The sequence below is a fragment of the Scyliorhinus torazame genome, chromosome 21 (genome assembly GCF_047496885.1).
Source record: "Scyliorhinus torazame isolate Kashiwa2021f chromosome 21, sScyTor2.1, whole genome shotgun sequence".
NCBI classification, from domain to species: Eukaryota; Metazoa; Chordata; class Chondrichthyes; order Carcharhiniformes; family Scyliorhinidae; genus Scyliorhinus; species Scyliorhinus torazame.
The window spans coordinates 13,876,948-13,897,755 of NC_092727.1; the positions used below are offsets into that span (position 1 = coordinate 13,876,948).

At 45.6% G+C, this 20,808-nt stretch overlaps 1 protein-coding gene across 1 annotated transcript; it reads right to left on the bottom strand.

Annotated features, from left to right (window-relative positions):
* Positions 1-2,273: 2,273 nt before the first annotated feature.
* LOC140398179 (NF-kappa-B inhibitor zeta) lies at positions 2,274-20,398 on the bottom strand. Its single transcript, XM_072486528.1, has 12 exons — positions 20,117-20,398; positions 18,065-18,189; positions 17,751-17,778; positions 17,596-17,660; positions 15,517-16,169; positions 14,145-14,250; positions 12,725-12,871; positions 12,555-12,615; positions 11,485-11,651; positions 9,605-9,712; positions 7,318-7,429; positions 2,274-7,130 (listed from the first exon to the last, which is right to left on the bottom strand). Exons 1-12 carry the CDS (start codon positions 20,331-20,333, stop codon positions 7,120-7,122), a joined length of 1,800 nt encoding a protein of 599 aa, XP_072342629.1. The 5' UTR covers positions 20,334-20,398; the 3' UTR covers positions 2,274-7,119.
* Positions 20,399-20,808: the final 410 nt, after the last annotated feature.

The following is a 20,808-nucleotide window of genomic DNA, read 5'->3' on the forward strand; positions in this document are numbered from 1 at the left end:
TGGGGCGGCGCGATGCCCATCTGATTTGCGCCGTTTTGGGCGCCAGTCGGCGGACATCGCGCCGTTTCCGGAGAATTTCGCCCCAGGAATCCCCCGAGCGGGGATGCACTGTTGGCGGGAAAAGAGAATCCTAACGGCCGGAGAATTCCGGCCTCTGTTGCGCACTTACCGACACTTGAAAATCATGAACCAATGCCCGATTTGACGAACAAACTTGAGCCTGCGGCGAAACGGTCCCCGCAGACCCCAGCGCGACGCAAGAGGCGTGTAGCCACGCCATCCGTATGACAGGGTCAGATTAGGAATGCCCACTGAGGACATACTTTGAAAGAACAGTTTTGAAGTAAATACAGAGATAGCATAAGGATTCCCTGCGATTATAAAGGTATTTCGAAGCTTCAGAATTTCCCAGAAGGTGAGTTTGCTACCCTTTTTGAATGAGGTTGAACCGAGGCGAGTTAATATTCCGGGGCATGGAAAATCTAACCTCCAAGAAAACTTTGAACTATGGCTTGTAAGCAGGTTGCTGCCGTTCTAACAGCCATTAATCAGTGTCATGCCTTAAGATCAATGCCGAAGACATTAAATAGTTTAATGCATTCCGCCAGGTTCATATAATCATATAAGGTGCAGAAGGAGGACAGTCGGCCCATCGAGTATGTACTGAACCCCCCCCTCCCCCCCGAAAAAGCATCCAATCCAGGCCCGATGCACATACCCATCCCCGTGACCCCACCCAACCTTTGGACACTAAGGGGCAATTTTATCATCACCAATCCACCTAACCGGCACATTTTTGGACTGTGAGGGTGGGGAACCGGAGCACCAGGAAGAAACCCACGCAAACACAGGGAGAAAGTACAAACTCCACACAGGTTGTCTATATATCTCAACGCATAAAGTAATTTTTAAAACTTAAAATCCTAGTTTCTGAATGTAAAATTACGAAAGGGGATAGTGATTGTTCTGCCGGGTCAGTTTTGATGTGTCCAAAATCAATCTTGATGAGAGACATTGATGTCTCTTTGTTAACTTTGAGGTGTCAAAATGCAGTAGCATTGGGCATGCGATGAAGTAGCCCCATCCAATCTTGATCTGACTGTCTCCATGTTAATGTTCTGAGGCGTCATAAAATGTCATAAAATGCTGTGACCTTGGCGATGGTTCTGACTTTGTTAACATGGAAAAAGTCCGCTTGGGCTCAAGCTTTCAGCTGCCTCTATTTGTGTCAGGACGTGATAGCAAGACTTTTAAAAACACAATTGCATTTCATTCTGCCCGGGAACACTCAATGGCTGGAGGGGGAGTGGCGGACATAGCCACTCACTGAGCAGGAGGAGCAAGCTTGCCGATTGTTGGGTCTCTCAAACCCCGTAATATAATAAATGGTGATGCAGATCTGGGACTGAGTCACGGTTAGAAGAAAAGCCAACTGATCATATCGTCAAGATGACAGTTAATCTGATGCAAAAGTAATTGTGCTTTTTTTTAGCCTTCACAAATGCCCCAACGATCGCAACAGAGCAGAAAATATTTGAGTCTGATGCAGCAGCAGAGATGCCTGCAAGAGATTTAACGGCGGCGAGTGCATCGTAGCAGCGCATCACTGTAGCTGCAGCGGAGGAGGGCGACACCTTGCAGTGGGCTGATGTTTCAGGTTTTGAAGATGCTGCTGAGGAAGGCGCAGCATCATTAGAGACGCAGGAGGTTACGTCAAAAGGGTGGGGAAGGGTCCAATGGCATTTCAGGAAGGAATCAGGTTCCCTCTCCCCTCCCATCCAACGCTGCTAGCTCTACCTCATTCACCCCCTTATGTCTGCTCCTTTTTTAATTGTTCTGCTCATATGGCCACCGACTTGATGTGAAATGGGTTTTGTTACATCTGATTTTATTTTTCGTTCGTGTTGTTCATTAGTATATTAATGACTTATGTTAAACATTTGTCTGTCCAAATATGTTGTTTACTTCAGTTATATTATTCAGTTGTGATGATCATATAGGCCCAGTGATTAGCACTGCTGCCTATGGCGCTGAGGACCCGGGTTCGAATCCCAGCTCTGGGTCACTGTCCGTGTGGAGTTTGCACATTCTCCCCGTGTCTGCGTGGGTTTCACTCCCACAACTCAAAGATGTGCTGGATAGGTGGATTGGCCACACTAAATTGTCCCTTAATTGGGAAAATAAATAATTGGGTACTCTAAATTTAAAAAATAAATGATCATGTATTTAAATGTTGTGTTTCGATGTTGCAATAAGGCACTTGTAGCAGTCTGTAAAGTTCAATGAGAAACATTTATTTACGAAAATAATGTTGGACATACAAAATTTTGATAGCATATTCACGTCTAAGTTAACGTTTAACTTAAGCGGTGGCAGCATGACATTTTGTTTAAGAACTATCTCAACATTTTCAACTATGGTAATAAAATATATTTTTTAACTTTACTACAACAGTTATATTGCCATATTTTTGGACAAAGGGAGGGAGGGAAGGGAGTGATGGAGGGAGGGAAGGGAATGACGGAGGGAAGGACGTATCATTAATTTTAAAAACTCAATGTCCAAAAGCAAAAGTTGCCAGGCGATCTCAAGATCAAGTTTTCAATTTGCATTGCATTCTGCAATACCTATCAGAGAGATAGTTCACGTCAGCTTACAGGAGGCTTGCATATATCATCTCAAGCATTTGAAATAGCCAAGTTACATCTTTCTCACAGTAAATGCAGAACTCATTTCACCATATCAAACTCACTACTTAAGAGGCTTCTAGGATCAACATTGCATGAGGGAGATTCTTAAACTGGAATGAAACAAAAATGCTAATTCACACATGACCTTTAGCTGAACCATATAAGAGACACTTCCATGATTCAAACCCACTTTGTTACACATGAAAGTACTTTGTAATGGAATTAACAGCAGAGTGTCATGACAAGGTTGTAAAACAAAATCTTTCTATGATTTTCTGCTCATTCCATATATTTTAAACATCTTTCAAACACATATGCAAGTAATTAGCCCACCTAAAGAATCTCTCCGATATGTCTGCTGCCTTCCCACACTGCAGCCGGAACAGAATTGAAAATGTGTAAATTACATAGACGTAAACACTGACCTATCATCGGGGCAAGTAAGCAAAGCTAGCACTGCCCCATCACTTTACACTGATGCATTTCAGCACAGCATTGATATCCCGACAGGTAAACAAAAACCCCATTCGGAGGTTTGAACGCAGTGCGCTTTTGGGGCACATATGCATGCGGCAGGCCTTCCGCGGGGTCCTGATGCACATTGGCAGCTTAAGTTCTCGGAATGCCAGGAAATATCCAGGAATTTATGGGTCAATATGTTCATGCATGTAACCCATATGCTTACAAAGGTCAGGCAAAAAAAATAAGATATGGTCCCATGGAAAGTACTTCCTACCGGCCATGATCATTAAGCCCCTCCATTTTAGTTTTGGGAAACCTCCCATTGCTTGCACCACATGGGTGGTGGCAAGACAAAGACATCATAAATTTCACTAATTCTCCTTCCCTTTTCTGAGCAAAACTCCATTGATGCGTTGGCCCAGCTACTGAAAGATTTGGTCTGGGTTGTCCAAATATCTATGTTGCTGTTGGGATAAGTTTGATAAGACTAATGCCTCCGCCGCGATAATAATGAGCCCATTGAATTCAGCGTGAAGGTAGGGTTTGGGTTATTTCCTGAAAAAGTCCAACCACCCCTGTTGAACTCGGCCCCAGTGATGTATTCCATTCAAATGGAAGCTGTGTCACAGGATATGTTCCGACAACAAAGGGTGGTTTCTAACGAAGGAAGGATTACTCCTTTCAGAATGATAAAGTTGGAAAACTTTTCTGACTAAATCAAAGGAAATGTTGCGACAGTATTCCTGCTTTTAGAATTTTTTTTTTAGAATTCACAGTGCAGAAGGAGGCCATTTGGCCCATCAAGTCTGCACCGGCCTTTGGAAAGAGCACCCTACTTAAGCCCACACCTCCACCCTATCCCCGTAAACCGGTAATCCCACCTAACCTTTTTTTTTTGACGCCAAGGGCAATTTAGCATGGCCAATCCACCTAACCTGCACATCTTTGGACTGTGGGAGGAAATGGGAGCACCCGGAGGAAACCCACACAGACACGGGGAGGACGTGCAGACTCCACACAGACAGTGATCCAGCCAGGAATCGAACCTGGGACCCTGGAGCTGTGAAGCAACTGTGCTAACCACTGTGCTACCATGCTGCCCGTTTAAGACGCAATAAAATTTATTTTTGGCAAATTATCAGTTTGTTTTCTTTCCTGTGCATAGACAGTCCTGCTCCAGTTATTTAGATGCCCGCTGATGTCATGCTTCAAGCATATTATAGGGCAGGTGTCAAGATAAATACCCATTTTTAGCTATCTCAATGTGACCTGACGAACTCCATACTCAGTAAAGTGACAATTCCTGCATCAGTGTAGCGATGTCTATTTGTGGCATCGCAAAGGCAACATTGTGGCCATTTATACAGAATTAGTTCCGTCTTTTGGACTTGTGCCGATGTACAATAGCTGAAGTATATCACTGACAGCTCTGAGATTTGTTGCCCATCCCTAATTGCCCTCCGAGGATGTGGTGGAGGGTCTTTACCCTGAACCGCAGGGGTCCACGAGGTCCACGTAGTCCTACACTGCTGTTAGAGACTTTGATGTAGCAACATAGAACATACAGTGCAGAAGGAGGCCACTCGGCCTATCGAGTCTACACCGACCCACTTAAGCCCTCACTCCCACCCTATCCCCGTAACCCAATAACTCCTCCTAACCTTTTTGGTCACTAAGGGCAATTTATCATGGCCAATCCACCTAACCTGCACATCTTTCGGGACTTGTGGGTGGAAACCGGAGCACCCGGAGGAAACCCACGCAGACACGGGGAGAACGTACAGACTCTGCACAGACAGGAACCCAATGGGGAATCGCACCGAGGACCCAGGCGCTGTGAAGCCACAGTGCTATCCACTTGTGCTACCGTGCTGCCCCACGGTGGGACCAAATAGAGTCCTCAAGGCCAGCAACAGTTGTGTCCCCCCATATTCTGGGCTAGATTCAAAGCCCCCAGATGCCAAAAGTTGAAATGACAGTGAGTTAAAATACACGACAGTCCTCAGACTCCTTTTTCTATGAACTTCTGAAAATGTTACAACTTCAGGCTGACAATCGTAGGATATTGGCCAGTGGTATGGAAGTTGATTAATTATACCAAATTTCAACACTCAATTGCAATCACCGACAGATTAACTTCTAGGCCCTAAATTATTGTAGAAATCTCATCCTCCAGCGTTTACTCACTCTCTTTAAAACCTCTCTGTGGAGATTCAGCTCAATGGGCATGGACGTTTGAAAGTACTTTATCAAATGAAGGGACCAAACAGGCGACACGGTGGCACAGTGGTTAGCACTGCTGCCTACGGCGCTGAGGACCCGGGTTCGATCCCGGCCCCGGGTCACTCTCTGTGTGGAGTTTGCACATTCTCCCTGTGTCTGCGTGGGTCTCACCCACACAATCCAAAGATTCATAGAATTCACAGTGCAGAAGGAGGCCATTCGGCCCATCGAGGCTGCACCAGCTCTTGGAAAGAGCACCCTACCCAACCGCACACCTCCACCCTATCCCCATAACCCAGTAACCCCACCCACACGAAGATGCGCAGGATAGGTGGATTGGCCACGCTAAATTGCCCGTTAATTGGAAAAAAAATAATTGGGTACTCTAAATTTTAAAAACAAATGAAGGGACCAAGATAACTCAATGCGTGTAGGAAGGGCCAGGACACATCATCTAAGCGATTATTATCTGTTTTGAAATAAACATAAATAAAAGATAGTCAGCCACATTTGACGATCAAGCCACCCCTTACTGCATTGCAACGGATATTTCATCTACTCAGAACGCCGTTTTCTCAGTACACCAATAAGCAACCAGTCATTGCCCTCCAAATCCACAGTGTTATATGAGCACCAGAGCTTAATTTTTAGTCCAAAAGTAGGCCAAACTACTGAAGGAACAAGTAACAGCATATATGTAGGCAGACTTTATAAAATAAATCAATAAAAAGGTAGGCTGGGAACAAAGGAAACACTCTTTTACTGTAAGACAATATATACAATGCAGTTTGCTAAACAATGTAGCCAACAATGGAAGTTTCACAGAAACCAGATAATTGCAACTATGGGCTTCCATATAATGAACAGTCATAGACCAGTAATTAAAGTTGAAATTTGTCTGTTATAATGGTTAGTTATGGTCTGTTATAGTGGTATATTCCAAAAATATTTTTGGAAGCAGCTTAATTTTCTTTCATCTTATTTCAATTTAGTGGTTGTTTGAAGCAACTGACTAATCCAATGCATTAGCAACAAAAAAGTGTCAAGTGCTGATCACCATTAAATTCAACGCTCGTAATTTCATTTGGACAGGCTATGTGCAATGATATTAAAAATGTGCATTCCTCAGGTCGCCAAAGCATCTGTATGTATCTGCTGCATGGATCCTCTGCACGGTAATTCATTTAGACCTGATTGATCGATTTTGTCCATGTAATCTTGACAATAACAAAACGATTTCAACTTTTAGCTTGCTCTACGACTCTTTAGGCAATGTTACATTTCTCTGTTTCAATGTCTGCAACACTTTTAACCCTTGTTGCATTTTTATGTAGCCTGGGCCGCGCTGGAGCGAAGAACATTCTTGTACTCATTTCTTTGTAGTTAAAAGTAAAATACATTTGGTTTATAATCACCCCAAATTTGTTAAGTGTGACTCGAGCATTGGGAGCTCCAGCCAGCGTGCACAAGATGTCCAGAGATGTTGGTTATGGTTTTTGCATTTATTTATCATTACAATAAATGTAATTGTCGCAAATGTTTTTTTGTCGAAATCGATTTCAGCAGGTCCATGCACTTATTCGTCAAATGGTTTGTGTGTGCATATATATGTGTGTATATAAAATACAAACGTTTATATGTAAGTGCAAATGCTTTGCTTTCAACCTCAGCTCAGGCTTCACAATGTCTTGACTTTCACTTGTCAACTTGTGGACTGTCTCACTGACAGCCGATGTCGAGTCCCTTATTGAGCTCCTGGAAGAGAAGAAATAACAGAACTTTCTTTTAATATTTTGGAGGGCGTAAGTGTGAATGTTGCAGACATCAAAAGTGGTGACAATGATTTAAAGCGTGCTCTCGAGGATTTCTGTTGTCTTAAAACAAAAATTGTCTTGTTACGCATTTTGCAGCCCCAGAAAATTATTTTGCGGTTTTCACCTACCTACACTGGTCTGCAGGAAAATGTCACAAGGAAGCAGTTGTCCCCCTGAAACCAGTTCTTTTAACTCGGCATTTTGATCCATTACATCGAGTACTCCAGAAGGGATAAATTCCTTTTGGATTGCAAGAGAATATTAATAATGTCACTGATTTAAACACGTATATTTACATTCTTTAATATATAGAATATAAAGGCATGGTTTAAAAGATAAGATGTCTTTCAAAAGAAAAATTAGAGCCTCAGGATTGTCCGGCCCCCCAGTCGCGTGTTCTTCAGCGGCAGGAGACAGCGTGCCGTTCACAGGCTGCAGAATCCCCTGCTCCCGCCGCTGTCAATGGTAACCCCATTGATGCCACCCCAGGCCGCCGGGAAGCCCACGGGCGAGGGGATGCTGCCGGCGGGAACAGAGAATCCCGACGGCCGCAGAACTCCGGCCAATAACCGAGGACTCGAGGAAAACTCAGCAGATCTGCCAACATTCTTCAGGAGAGAAACAGAGTTGACGTTTCGAGTCCGTAGGTTCTTCGACAGAGCGGGAAGGTGGGCGAAGATAGAAACTGCAACCAAAAGTAGTAACTTTAAGAACACAAGACAGACGGCTTCGGGAGAGGAGGGGGGAGGTCTTTTGCATTGAGGCAATGAAATAACAAAAATTTAAAAGTGGTTTTTTTTTAGATGAAGGGGTAGGTCAAAAGTTGCCGAGTGCAGCATCGGGTCCTGAGGCTTGCAATGTGCTCAACCGGAAGATGAGATGTTGCTCCTCCAGCTTGTGTTGGGTGTCACTGGAGTGTTACAACACAATGTGTGGGCACGAGAGCAAGGTGCTGAGTTAAAATGGCACACAACAGGAAGTTTGGGGTCATTCTTGCGGGCTGAGGGAAGGTGTTCCACAAAGAGGTCACCCAGTCGACAATTAGTCTCCCCAGTGTCGAGGAGTCGACATTGGGAGCTGGGAGCAGCGAAAACAATAGGCCAAATTGAAGGAAGTGCGAGGTAAACGCTGCTTAACCTGAAAGGATCGTTTGGGCCCTTGAACGGTGAGGCGGGAGCAGGTAAAGGGTGTTGCACCTTCTGCATTTGCCGGATAGGATCACTGGCGTCTTTTGTCTAATTGCTGCTTCACACGACTTAATCTTAGGCATTATGCAAGATAGCTAAGAAGTAAAGAGAATTTCATGAGGGACTTCAATTCTATATTGAATAACAACCAAGAACAAAAAGATTACGCAGTCTACTGCAGAGTCAGGTATGTGGGGAAGCTGCAAGCTCTCAATCACACAGAAGTGCTTAAATGCAGGAATTACAAAATACCTAACTTTCACAGCGATACTGTGAGAAATGAACACTGCTGCAAAATTTTTATTTGCGTGCCGTTGCGCACTGCAGCAGGAGGTTGTAGAGAGGGTAGTTCAGGAGTGGGGTGGCACGGTGGCACAGTAGTTAGCACTGCTGCCTCACAGCGCCAGGGACCCATGTTTGAGTCCTGCCTCGGGCGACTGTCTGTGTGGAGTTTGCATATTCTTCCCGGGTCTGCATTGGTTTCCTCCGGGTGCTCCGGTTTCCTCCCACAGTCCAAATCATAGACTTTACAGTGTAGAAGGAGGCCATTCGGCCCATCGAGTCTGCACTGACCCTTTGAAAGAGCACCCTACCTAAGCCCACACCTCCATCCTATCCCCACCCCTCCACCAATCCCCGTAACCCCACCTAACTTTTTTTTTTTTGGACACGAAGGGCAATTTAGCATAGCCAATCCACCTAACCTGCACATCTTTGGACTGTGGGAGGAAACCAGAGCTCTGGAGGAAACCCACGCAGACACGGGGAGAATGTGCAGTGACCCAACGGGGAATCGAACCTGGGACCCTGGAGCTGTGAAGCAACTGTGCTAACCACTGTGCTACCGGCTGCCCGAAATATATGCAGGTTGGTGGATTGGCCATGTGAAATAGTCCCTTAGTGGCCGGAATCGAACCCGGGTCCCTGGCGCCCTGAGGCAGCAGTGCTAACCACTGTGCCATCGTGCCGCCCTATTGCGTTGGTGCGAAATGGTTGAAATCATCCGTCCCTGTTGGTGGCTGGGATGTTCCGGTGCTGTGAAACGTGAATGGAGTTTTGGCCGGAACGCCAAACTTTCCATTCTGACTCACAACGGGTCCCACCACACACGAGACCAGAGAATCCAATGTAAATGATTGAAATTTTATTTTTGCGAGTAATATACCTCACTAAAATGAAAACATTGAATATATCAACGGCTCGACTGGTTTTACTGAATAAAATGTACCTCGTGATGTGCGGCTTTCATTCTATCAAAATAGCCATAAAGGAAGTTCAGAACTTCGGTGTCATTTACTTCCTCAGCATAATCGATGGCACTTTGTCCATTCAGATCCTTCAAGGCAAGAACAGGATGAGTTGCACATCTGGGAGATTCCTCAATCTTCCCCCTTTATCCCTACCCTTCTCTCTCCAAACTGTTGGCGATGTTCCATTAGTACCAACACAGCTCCAACACTTTGCCCACAGAACAGTGTCCACAGGCTGGACAGTGTGTTGGCAGGATTCCTAGGGTTGCCCGGACTGCATTAATGTCAAACCAAACCCTTGCCCAACATGACAGAAGTACAGTCTCCAGTCAACAGGAGGGCTTCTCCGACCCCCCGCTGGGTGGGAGAATCGCCGGGGGTCGGCGTGAATCCCGCCCCCGCCATCCTCCCAATTCTCCCGCCCCCCAAAAACCCGCGTACCGTGAGTCGCGCCGCCCGCCTCGGAGAATGGCGGGGACCGGCGTGACTCAATGGGCCCCTGTGCTGTCCGGATTCTCCGGCCTGTGATGGGCCGAAGTCCCGCCCGTTCTATGCCGGTCCCACCGGCGAAAATTGGAGTTGGTCCCTTACCGGCAGGACCTGGTGGCACGGGCGGGCTCCGGGGTTCATGAGGGGTCGTGGGGGGATCTGGCCCCAGGTGGTGCCCCCACGGTGGCCTGGCCCACGGTCAGAGCCCAACGATCCGCGGACGGGCCTGTGCCGTGGGGGCACTCTATTCCTTCCGCACCGGAGGCCGTGGTCATCCGCCATTCCCGGTGCGGAAGTGGCTGCATGTACGCATGCACGGGGATGATGCCAGCACTCCCGCGCATGCGCCACCTCGCGCCGGCCGGCAGAGGCCCTTCAGCACCAGTTGGCATGGCGCTAGGCCCCTATCCCACCAGCCGACGGGGCACCAACCACTCCGGGGCGGGCCTAGTCCCTGAAGGTGCGGAGGATTCCACATCTTTGGGGCGGCCTGGCGCTGGAGTGGTTCACGCCACTCCGTCCCGCCGGAACCCCCCGCCCCGCCGGGTACGGGAGAATCTCGCCCAAGGTCTCTAGATAAATGTTGCAGACATGGGCTTTTGCTGGCGCCCGGGGGTTTCCCGATGGCGTGGGGCTGGCCCACAATGGGAAACCCCATTGACCGGCCGGAGTAACGAAGAATCCCGCCAGCGGGTCGGGGCAGAAATGTGGCGGAGCAGAGAATCCAGCCCCTGGTTTTTTTGAACCAAACGTGACACATTACTATGTTCATTTGTGTCCTCCATAAATTGCTTTGCTGTGAATTAATATAGACGTGAGGTAGAATGGGCTGAATACCATGGTGCCATTAAGTTTTAAAATCCGAGGATAGCATTTCCTCATTCCTCCAATTCTGGACTCTTGCATATCCCTCAATTCCACTTCTCTATCATTGGCCGCTGTGTCTTAAGCTGCTCAGGGCCCAAACTCTAGAATTCGGACCCTAAACCTCTCCTCCTGTCTCTCGTCTTTTCACTTGCTTCTTTAAAGCAAACCCTCTGACTAAGCTTTTGATTCATTCTTTATGTAGCTCAGTGTCAAATGTCTGTTATCATTCCTCTGAAGCGCTTTGGGGTGTTTCTTGATGTTTGAACTTGTTGTATAAATGCTTTGTTTTTACTCTACTTGGTCTAACAAGGGGAAATTGAAAGATCACAGGCAGGGCACCCATCAAAGTCTTGCTTACAACAATCCTGAGAAAGGACTTAACCTTAAAAATGATCCAGTAGCTATTTTATCCTGACCCCAATATTTTTCGCTGACAAATTTCTCCTACAGAACCCAAACGAAATAAAGCACGCAGGATCTGGGACCGAAGCGACTGTCGCACCTGCATGGAGAGGGAAGATCCCATCCTCAGCAAGCTTCTCATTCCGTCCAGCAACTGCTCCTTCCTCAATGTGAGGAACCTCTTTGTGTCACCGTTCATCCCCGAGATCCCAAATTCTTTCACTGCAGCAGCATGAGCCAACACCGCACAGTGTAACGGCGTCAGAACTTTACAACAAAAGGTAGATGATTAATATTCACATTTGCTGGGAGCTGTGAATATCAAACGCACGAGTTAGAACTGAATTTCCAAAAAACAAAAGCAGGGTGCATGCAAGACCCCGTCTGAAAGTCTCTGACGTTAATGGGGTGTTTATGAAGTTCTTGTGCAAGTTTAAACTTGGGATGCACATACAATATAAGTAAATTCTAAACAGCATCAGTCATAAAGGTTTTAACACAATTCAGTTCCAGCTTCAACGTAACCACCATATTTTTGAGGTATTGTTCAATCAGATTTTCCAACTCAATGGGTGGGAATTTCTGCTCCACCGCGCCCCCACCCCCCCTCCCCCACCCCCACGTGTGGTATGTTTTCCACCAGTAGAGATGGGGATCAGGGGTTATGGGGAGAAGGCAGGAGAATGGGGATGAGAAAAATGCCAGCCATGATTGAACGGCGGAGCAGACTCGATGGGCCGAGTGGCCTAATTCTGCTCCTATGTCTACTGGTCTTATGGTCATTCGCTGCCGGCGGGATTTTCCTCCGGTCCCGCCGACGTCTACAGTGTTTTGTGTGGCTCACCCGTCCCGCTGCCCAGTGAAGCTGCCACAGGGGACCATCATTGGCAGGACTGGCAGACACCACTGGCGGATAGGGCCAAAATCGTTGAAAGAATTCTCCGTGAGCTGCCGAGAGTTTTCATAAATTGCATATTTGATGCTGATCCCATGAACTCCATGAACATGAACTGCATTGTCTTGAAGCATTGTGAATTGGCTTTCAAAGGCCATTTACAGTTTGCTTCTATCAGCTGCACATCCTAAATTGCACAAGGAACATTAAAATGCATAAATAATTAACATCACAATGAAACAAGGATTATTTAGAGCCTGCCAAGGGATACCTACGATTATTGTCAACGGCATCAATGTGCACATTTGTTCCGTTCTTCAAGGTTTTCTCTATTACCTGAAAATGATGGTTAATGGGATTATTGGCGGGGCGACCATTATGGTAATTACTCACAATCTGAGATGATTAGGACTGGCCAAAAGTGGCACTGAACTATTTTACGTACGTGTAAAACCCGGAGGAATCCACTTTCTGCGCATAGATGTACTGGGGTTTTCCCCAAATAGTCTCTCCCGTTGATTTGGGCGCCAAGTGAGATGAGGTCACTCACCACCAGGTGCTGATTTCTTTCTGCGGCCAAGTGCAGCGCAGTCTGTGTAAACAAAAGCAATAAATAATCACAACACATTACCTTAAAGTACCGACTCACTCCCCCCCACAGGAAACCAAAAAACACTTCTTTGTGATTTTGGGTTGGGTTGTGGGGTCAGTTCGGGGGGGGGGGGGGCGGCATTCCAGCCAGAGTCGGCTCGAGGATGAGAGTTGTGGGTTTGGGGTGGGGTTGCATTGGTGGTCCAGTGTGGGTTGTGAATCCCGGGGGGGGGGGGATACCGTGGAGCGGTGGTTATTCAGGGGTTGGGGGTGTCCCTTGGGGAATCGGGCACGTTGTGGGGGTGGGGGGGTGTTGGTGTGGAGAGGGGTCCTGTGCGGGGAGCGGCCCGGGGGTATTTAAAATAGTTACGCAGAAGTTAGAAGAGATTTTATTTTTCCTAAATTTTTTTGAGTAACTATTAGTGTAACGTTGGCGGAACAATCGTACGTCAGCAATTTAAATTACTTTGTCAGATGGTTTCCAGCACAGCGCAATAACCCACAGCCCTTCTGGACAATTTTGGTGCAAACCCTGACCTGGGAATTTCCAAGGGAAATTTCCCTGCTCATCTTTGAGGTGCCCCCCCCAAATGCCTGAAGTTATGGCCCATAATATCTCTTATATGGATCTTCTTCACAAAATATTTTTACAATTAAGTGACCACATTTGCAACAAAAAGTTAACTCTTTATCCTTTTAAAGTTTTGGATCATGTAAGTTTTTACTTTTGGTCAACATAAATGTATACACTCTCTTGCAAGCAATTTTAATTTGGCTTTATGAAATATGTACAACACTTTTTCAATTGATTGTCAGCATGATTGAGGTGGCCTTTTAAAATAAATTTAGAGTACCCAATTTTCTTTTTTCCAATTAAGGGGCAATTTAGTGTGGCCAATCCACCTCCCCTGCACATCACTAGCTTGTGGTGAGACCCCGCAGACATGGAGAGAATGTGCAAACTCCATACAGATGGTTGAGCCTGTCTTAATCTTAGAATGTAATAACCGATGGAATCTACACAAATAACCAAGGTAATAACCAATGTAATCTACACGAGTTACTGCAGTTTTTTTTACGAAGGATAACAATATTCTAAAACTCATGGCTTAATTGAGAACAAATCTGATTGTTGTGGGTTTGTTAACTTTTTTGTTTTGTTTGCAACATTTTTGTAATCTAAAAGCCTCCATTAACACAAGGGCAGAAAATAATTTTGAAAAGGGTAAAGTGCAAAAAAAAGGAACTTCCTTTGAAGACTTCTAATTACTTACTCGGCCTCTGGAGTCCTTTGCATCAATTCTGCCCACGTTGGCCGTCCTACAAGCTAAGCTATACGCCAAGGCTCTCTTTCCCTGAATAACAGCATTATGCAACATTCTGCCGAAATTTAAAAAAAACAGGGTGCTCTGTTATTGATATTTAAACAAGGCAGTGAAGCAAAAAATAAGAGAAAATTCAAAACTCTGAATGAATCTATTCCTTCCAGCTAAAATCCGTGTGCTTAGTTTAATAATTCAGTCACGTTGTAATTGCAATCCGAATTACTCTTTGCAACAAGAGCATTAAATTCTTCTCAAGAAGCCTGCAATTTATTGGGTGATTCACTTCCAGGTGATTCAATTGAATAACTAGGAGGCAAAGTTAATCAGAGCTGATCGCATGGTTTTATCTCTACTGTTCAAAGGTCAAATGCCCAGATACGCAGAAGCAGATTACATTTCAAGGAATGGCACGGTGCACACCTCATTTGCAAAGCTCTGAATCACACCTATTACTTGGAAAATTGCACAGTAAACAGTTCTATTCGCCGGTGCTATTCATTCAAAGCCAAATAAAATATTTGAATTTACCAAGAAAAAAACAATGGATTATCTCTGGTTATTATGTATTTATTTAGGAAAGTGTGAAAAGCGAGGTGAGGTCCTTTCCTGAAGTGCGTCATTTTCTAATATGTGTCGGGTAGGATCCCAACCATAGACGCCTTCAAAAAAAATCATAACATACGTGCAGCAATGAACTATAACAATTTAGACCATGCCTTTGATGGGTAGAGACGCAGCACAAGGTGCGTCTCAAATGAGTAACTGGCAAAAAGCAAAATTCATTGCAGGGCAATAGAACAAAGCAGCTGGCCATTTCCTTAATCTGAATGCAGAAACAATGATGAGGTTTTAACAGCCGCTGACAACTTGTTGCTGTAATCATTTAGCACTGACTGTATGGCAGCCACAAAGTTACAACACCCAGAGCTACGCAGGCACATGCAGAACATTCTAATATTTGTTAAACCAACTTTTGCACTAGGCTGCATCATCTAATGATCAGCTGCTCTCACTTTACCTGTTCGCAAAGCCATTGTTTGTCTGCAGGGAAGACAGCATGGGGTGGGACTAAGAACAAAGAATACAGCACAGGAACAGGCCGTTCAGCCCTCCAAGCCTGTACCGACCATGGTATCTCCCTAAACTAAAGTCGTATGCAATTACGGAGTCCGTAAGTCAATACTAGTTGGCTAGCTCATTCAAAGACCTGGCACCGGGCAAATTAGGCAAATGGCCATTTTCAAGTGCCGTAAAATATCTATTATGAAATCTCTTATAGGCATTTGTTGGATCTAAATCTACAATTAATGCAGGCACTTACGTGTTGCCGTTCTTGTCCACAGAGAGTATTTCCTGCATAGATACAGTGCAAAGGTAATCCTCTACATATCGCAGTTGAAATTGGAAGAAAGACAAGGCTGAATCATTGGGAGAATGTTGCTGTTGAGAGGTGTCTGGAAGGTGCTTGCTTTCAATGTGTGGAGCTTTACAATTCTGAATAGCGTTCAGTTCAGCCTGGCTAAACCAATCTGCCTCGGTAGAAGGGGAACAAGGTAGAGATTGTCCCGTGACATTTTGAGCATAGCAGGGCTGACACTCTTCATCGGAGGTGTTCCCGCAGTGTTCATCCGTGAAGACCGTTAACTGACCGGGCGAAAAGTTCAAAGCCACCGGTTCTAAATGTGAAGGAGGTTTGGGGTTTATCGACACCAGATCAGGGAAGGTTGAATCACCCTTGGAGAAGTGGCTCGAGAGGTGGTGTAAATTTCCTTGGTGAGTTTGCAGCTCTTGGTTGCCAGTGTTTGAAGCTGGGAAACTGACTGGGCAGCCAGTGCAGTAACCCACCTGGAAATCCATTTCTGAGATGCTCAGTACAGTTTGGGAGGGACCTTGCTTCAGATCGGTCTCCAGAACTTCCACCAAGTCTTCAAAAAGCTCTTCAAAATTCCTTGGTGGAAAAGTGCTTGTTTTTTTCTGAGAAAAAAGAAAAACAAAAATTGGAAGCTATTTCATCAATTCACAGAAAGCTGTCACAATCAATCACTGATTTCAAGATATCCTTAACATTCTTAAAATCGGCAGCAAAGTCAGTCTTGATACAAGCTCTGTAACTTTAAAAAAAAATTGTTGTGAGCATCACAGGCTGTGCCAGCATTTATTGGCCATCCCTACTTGCTCTTGAGGGGTAGTTAAGAGTCAACCACATTGCTGTGGGTCTGGAGTCGCATGTCGGCCAGACCAGGTCAGGATGGCAGATTTAATAATAATAATCACTTATTGTCACAAGTAGGCTTCAATGAAGTTACTGTGAAAAGCCCCTATTTCTTTCCCTAAAGGACATTAGTGAACCAGATGGGTTTTTCCGACAATCCACAATGATTCCATGGCCATCATTACACTTTTTAAATTCCAAAATTTGGAAAGGGTGCAGAGGAGATTTACCAGAATGTTGCCTGGTATGGAGGGAAGATCTTATGAGGAAAGGCTGAGGGACTTGAGGCTGTTTTTGTTAGAGAGAAGAAGGTTAAGAGGTGACTTAATTGAGGCATACAAGATGATCAGAGGATTGGATAGGGTGGACAGTGAGAGCCTTTTTCCTTGGATGGTGATGTCTAGCACGAGGGGACATAGCTTTAAATTGAGGGGAGATAGATATAAGACAGATGTCAGAGGTAGGTTCTTTACTCAGAGAGTAGTAAGGGCGTGGAATGCCCTGCCTGCAACAGTAGTGGACTCGCCAACACTCAGGACATTCAAATGGTCATTGGATAGACATATGGATGATAAGGGAATAGCGTAGATGGGCTTTAGAGTGGTTTCACAGGTCAGCGCAACATCGAGGGCCGAAGGGCCTGTACTGCGCTGTAATGTTCTATGTTCTAAATTTCACCATCTGCAGTGGCAGGATTTGAACCTGGGTCCCCAGAGCATTACTCTGGGTCTTTTGTTTACTATGTTACTACTGATATTAGAAATATGAATCAGAAAACCACACTGTGCAATATTCTCACATGTTGGCTGGGCTTAGCACTCCATTAAAATAGCACCTATTAATGCAAATCAAATCCTACTATGAGAATTTAAGCACTTGAATTCAGCTAAAGAAAAATCAAGAATTTAGAAGTCAGTGCTGATATTGCAAAGAGGGACCAATTGTCACCAAATCCCAATTGGTTGACTGGGACGGAAATCTGCCATCTTTACCTGGTCAATGGGTGACTCCAGTGCCACGTCAACTAACTTCCCTCTAAAGTGGCCGAGAAAGTCACCCGGCTATAGCTTGACACTCAAGGAGAAGCACGCCCATCAGCATCTTCTCTGGGAGGCCAGGCATGGGCCATCAATGCTGGCCTTGCTGTCATTTCCAAGCTGTGAATTCTGGCAGCCTAACAGTGCGTACCTGTATGTTCCGCTTAGTGGTGTAAGGATGACCATGGACAGTCTCTCGGACCACACGTCTTCTCACTGCAATAGAGCCACCAATAAGCAAGTTAGGCACATATCAAGCACGTTGAAGAAGGACATTTTAAAGCTACTGACGATTGAGCCACTTACGATTATTCGATTTCCAGGCCGCATCCAACTGTAAGAAACAGAATAAAAGTTCTTAAAAACCATCATTTCAAACCTGTTTTGCAACAAATATTAAAGAAAAATTTCCCACTTTAAATGCCTTACCACTAGATCAGAGAAACCTTTGTCATCGTCCCCCCCCCCCCCCCCCCCCCCGAGAATCTGATCTGATTATGCAATTTTCCCCAACCCTGCTAATATTTTGTTGCATGTTGATTTTAATACTTAAAAGTCTGAACATCTATTTCTCTTGAAGAAGGACTTGCTGTACAGGTGCATTAGACTTATCCCCATACCTGCCTATCTCTGGCATCTTCACCTCTGGCTATGCGATAACTGCGAAGGAGGTCTCGAACTGGCTGGCGGACTCTTACCCCCAAGTATTTTTTTTGGCACAGCGTATCTATAAGATTCTTTGAGCCTAAGAAAAGTAAGTTTTGATTAAAAACCAGCATAAGAATTTTGGTACAATTCTCACCAGCAAAAGTCCACCCTTAAAATGAGCAGTCAGTTATATCAACCAGAAACCAATAGCCATAAACCACACCAAAATTGAGAATGTTGGCACTTTAGTGCTCCATTAATTTCGGACAGAAAAAAGCAATGCTGTTCATTCATTTGCACCTTGTTGAAGTGCATTGACAGTTAAACAAACTAACCACCTATAATTTGATGTAATACTAATTTAGAAATTATATCTGCAAAAATGATTTCTGTGGTAAAATAAAGTAGCAGTGAGTAGATGACTAAGAACAGATTTCTACCCAACTGTGAAATCGATAAAAGGGAATTCAAGCGATGGTAATCTTATTTCAAATCTTGATTCTTAAAATATAGCAGAGTTTAAATTCTCCAGGACATATCTGGTCCAATTAAGCGGCGCTATTTCCAAGAATTTGAGCTATTTCCAAACTTTCTGAGTTCAGTATTTTACAAAGCGCAGCACCTTGCATTATTCCAACTTGTTCTGTGATTACTACGTCAGCATTATCTCAATCCTGTTCATTATTCCCCCCCACCCCACCCCCCCGCCCCCGCCATTTTTTGATCACGTCAAAGCAAACATACACCCGCACAGTTTCAAAGCAAAGTCTGCGTCAAGCTCTGGGCTCCAGCATTTAGGGAAAAAAGACTTGCATTTATATGGCACCTTTCATGACTTCAACATCTCCCAAAAACCCTTGACAATCGATCATGCATTTTGCACCCTTGTAATCGAGGCATTTGATTATTACTTGAATAGAAACGAGGTGCTGGGTTGCGGAGGGGGAAAGGCAGGGGAGAGGCACTGAGCCACAGTGCTCATTGGGTACAGACACGGCGGGCTGAATGGTCCCCTTCTGCCCCGTAACAATTCTGTGATGTCGGGAATATGACAACCTATTTGAGCACAGTATGGCCCCAGAGATAGCAGTGAAACAAATGATCAGATAACCTGTTTTTTGTGATGTTTAGAGAGTCCATTCGTCTATTGCAACAAAAAAAAATCACCTGGGAGGCAGGTGCCCACTGGTGATGGCGATACAAATAACCCACAGAATCATAACTTATAACATGATCATAGGCCACCTTTCAATAAATAAAGAGGCACAGGCTGGAGCAATGAGCTATTATGTATAAAACTCGAGCAGCATTCACACTGGCTTGACACACTTTGCTTATGTTTGACTTGATCAGGTCAGTCCCCAGTTCATCATGGAACATAGAACATACAGTGAACATACAGTGGGCCATTCGGCCCATCGAGTCAGCACCGACCCACTTAGGCCCACACTTCCACTTTATCCCCGTAACTCAATAACCCCTCCTAACCTTTTTGGTCACTAAGGACAATTTATCACGGCCAATGACTAAGGACAATTTATTTGGTCACTAAGGACAATTTATCACGGCCAATCCACCTAACCTACACGTCTTTGGACCGTGGGAGGAAACCGGAGCACCCGGAGGAAACCCACGCAGACACGGGGAGAACGTGCAGACTCCGCACAGACAGTGACCCAGCGGGGAATCGAACCTGGGACCCTGGTGCTGTGAAGGCACAGTGCCAACCACTTGTGCTACCGTGCTGCCCAAATTTTGCCCATCATTTTATTCTTTATGCCAACACAGCAATAAAGTTGCTTCCAAACCAGCCCCTGTCGCTTTGCACATCCTCGTTTATCAATTCACTTCAAGGCTGGCTCATTTGCAATTTTCACTCGGCAATGATACAACCTGCCCATCCCCAGGACTCGTGGGGGCGGGGGGGCACTGAAGCACTTCCAACACATTGCAGTTGGCGGTGGCACGTTTTACATTACAGCTGCGGGTTATAACACTGCGTCCTGAGAAGGAAGGACTCTTACCAGCCTGGCTCTCCTCTGCACCCTCCGCGGTGGTTTCGCTGGGTCTCAGGAGGCAAAGGGGGCGAGAGGAGGGACTTGGCTGCGAGCAGTCGCCGGCAGGAGAGGGGACCTCCCCGGCCAGGGGGGAGCGGTGGCTCCTCCGGTAGCAGCCGTCTATGCCACTGTCGTTGCTGCTCTGATCGTGCAGGCTGTCCGGGCTTGACACCTTGTACAGCATGCTGTGTCCTCATGCACCCACCCAGGCAGGGGCAGGGGCAGCTGGGACAGTGGCAGAAACCTGGGGCACTTTCACCCTGCCAGGCAAATCCACCTTCACTGCACCTACTGGGGGAAACTGGGCAGCGCTGATGAATGCTTTCCTTTTATCTGTGTGTGTGTGTGTGTATCTGAATATAAACAGCTCCTTTTCCAGGGGCGGGGTCTTTGACACCAATACCTACGTCAACTTCCTGATCACTTCTGCACCGGCCTCTGGGATTGACATGTATTGATATGACGCAGCTTTATACACAGGAATTCCAACACCTCACCCATTTTCCAGGTGTTTAAACAGAGAAGAAAAAAAGCTGGGTTTTGAAAATCAGATGCAAGAAGATTCCTATTACCCAGGCGCATTTTGCAGTCTAATTGGGTCCTTCACTAATAATGATAATCCTTTATTAGTGTCACAAGTAGTCTTACATTAACCACTG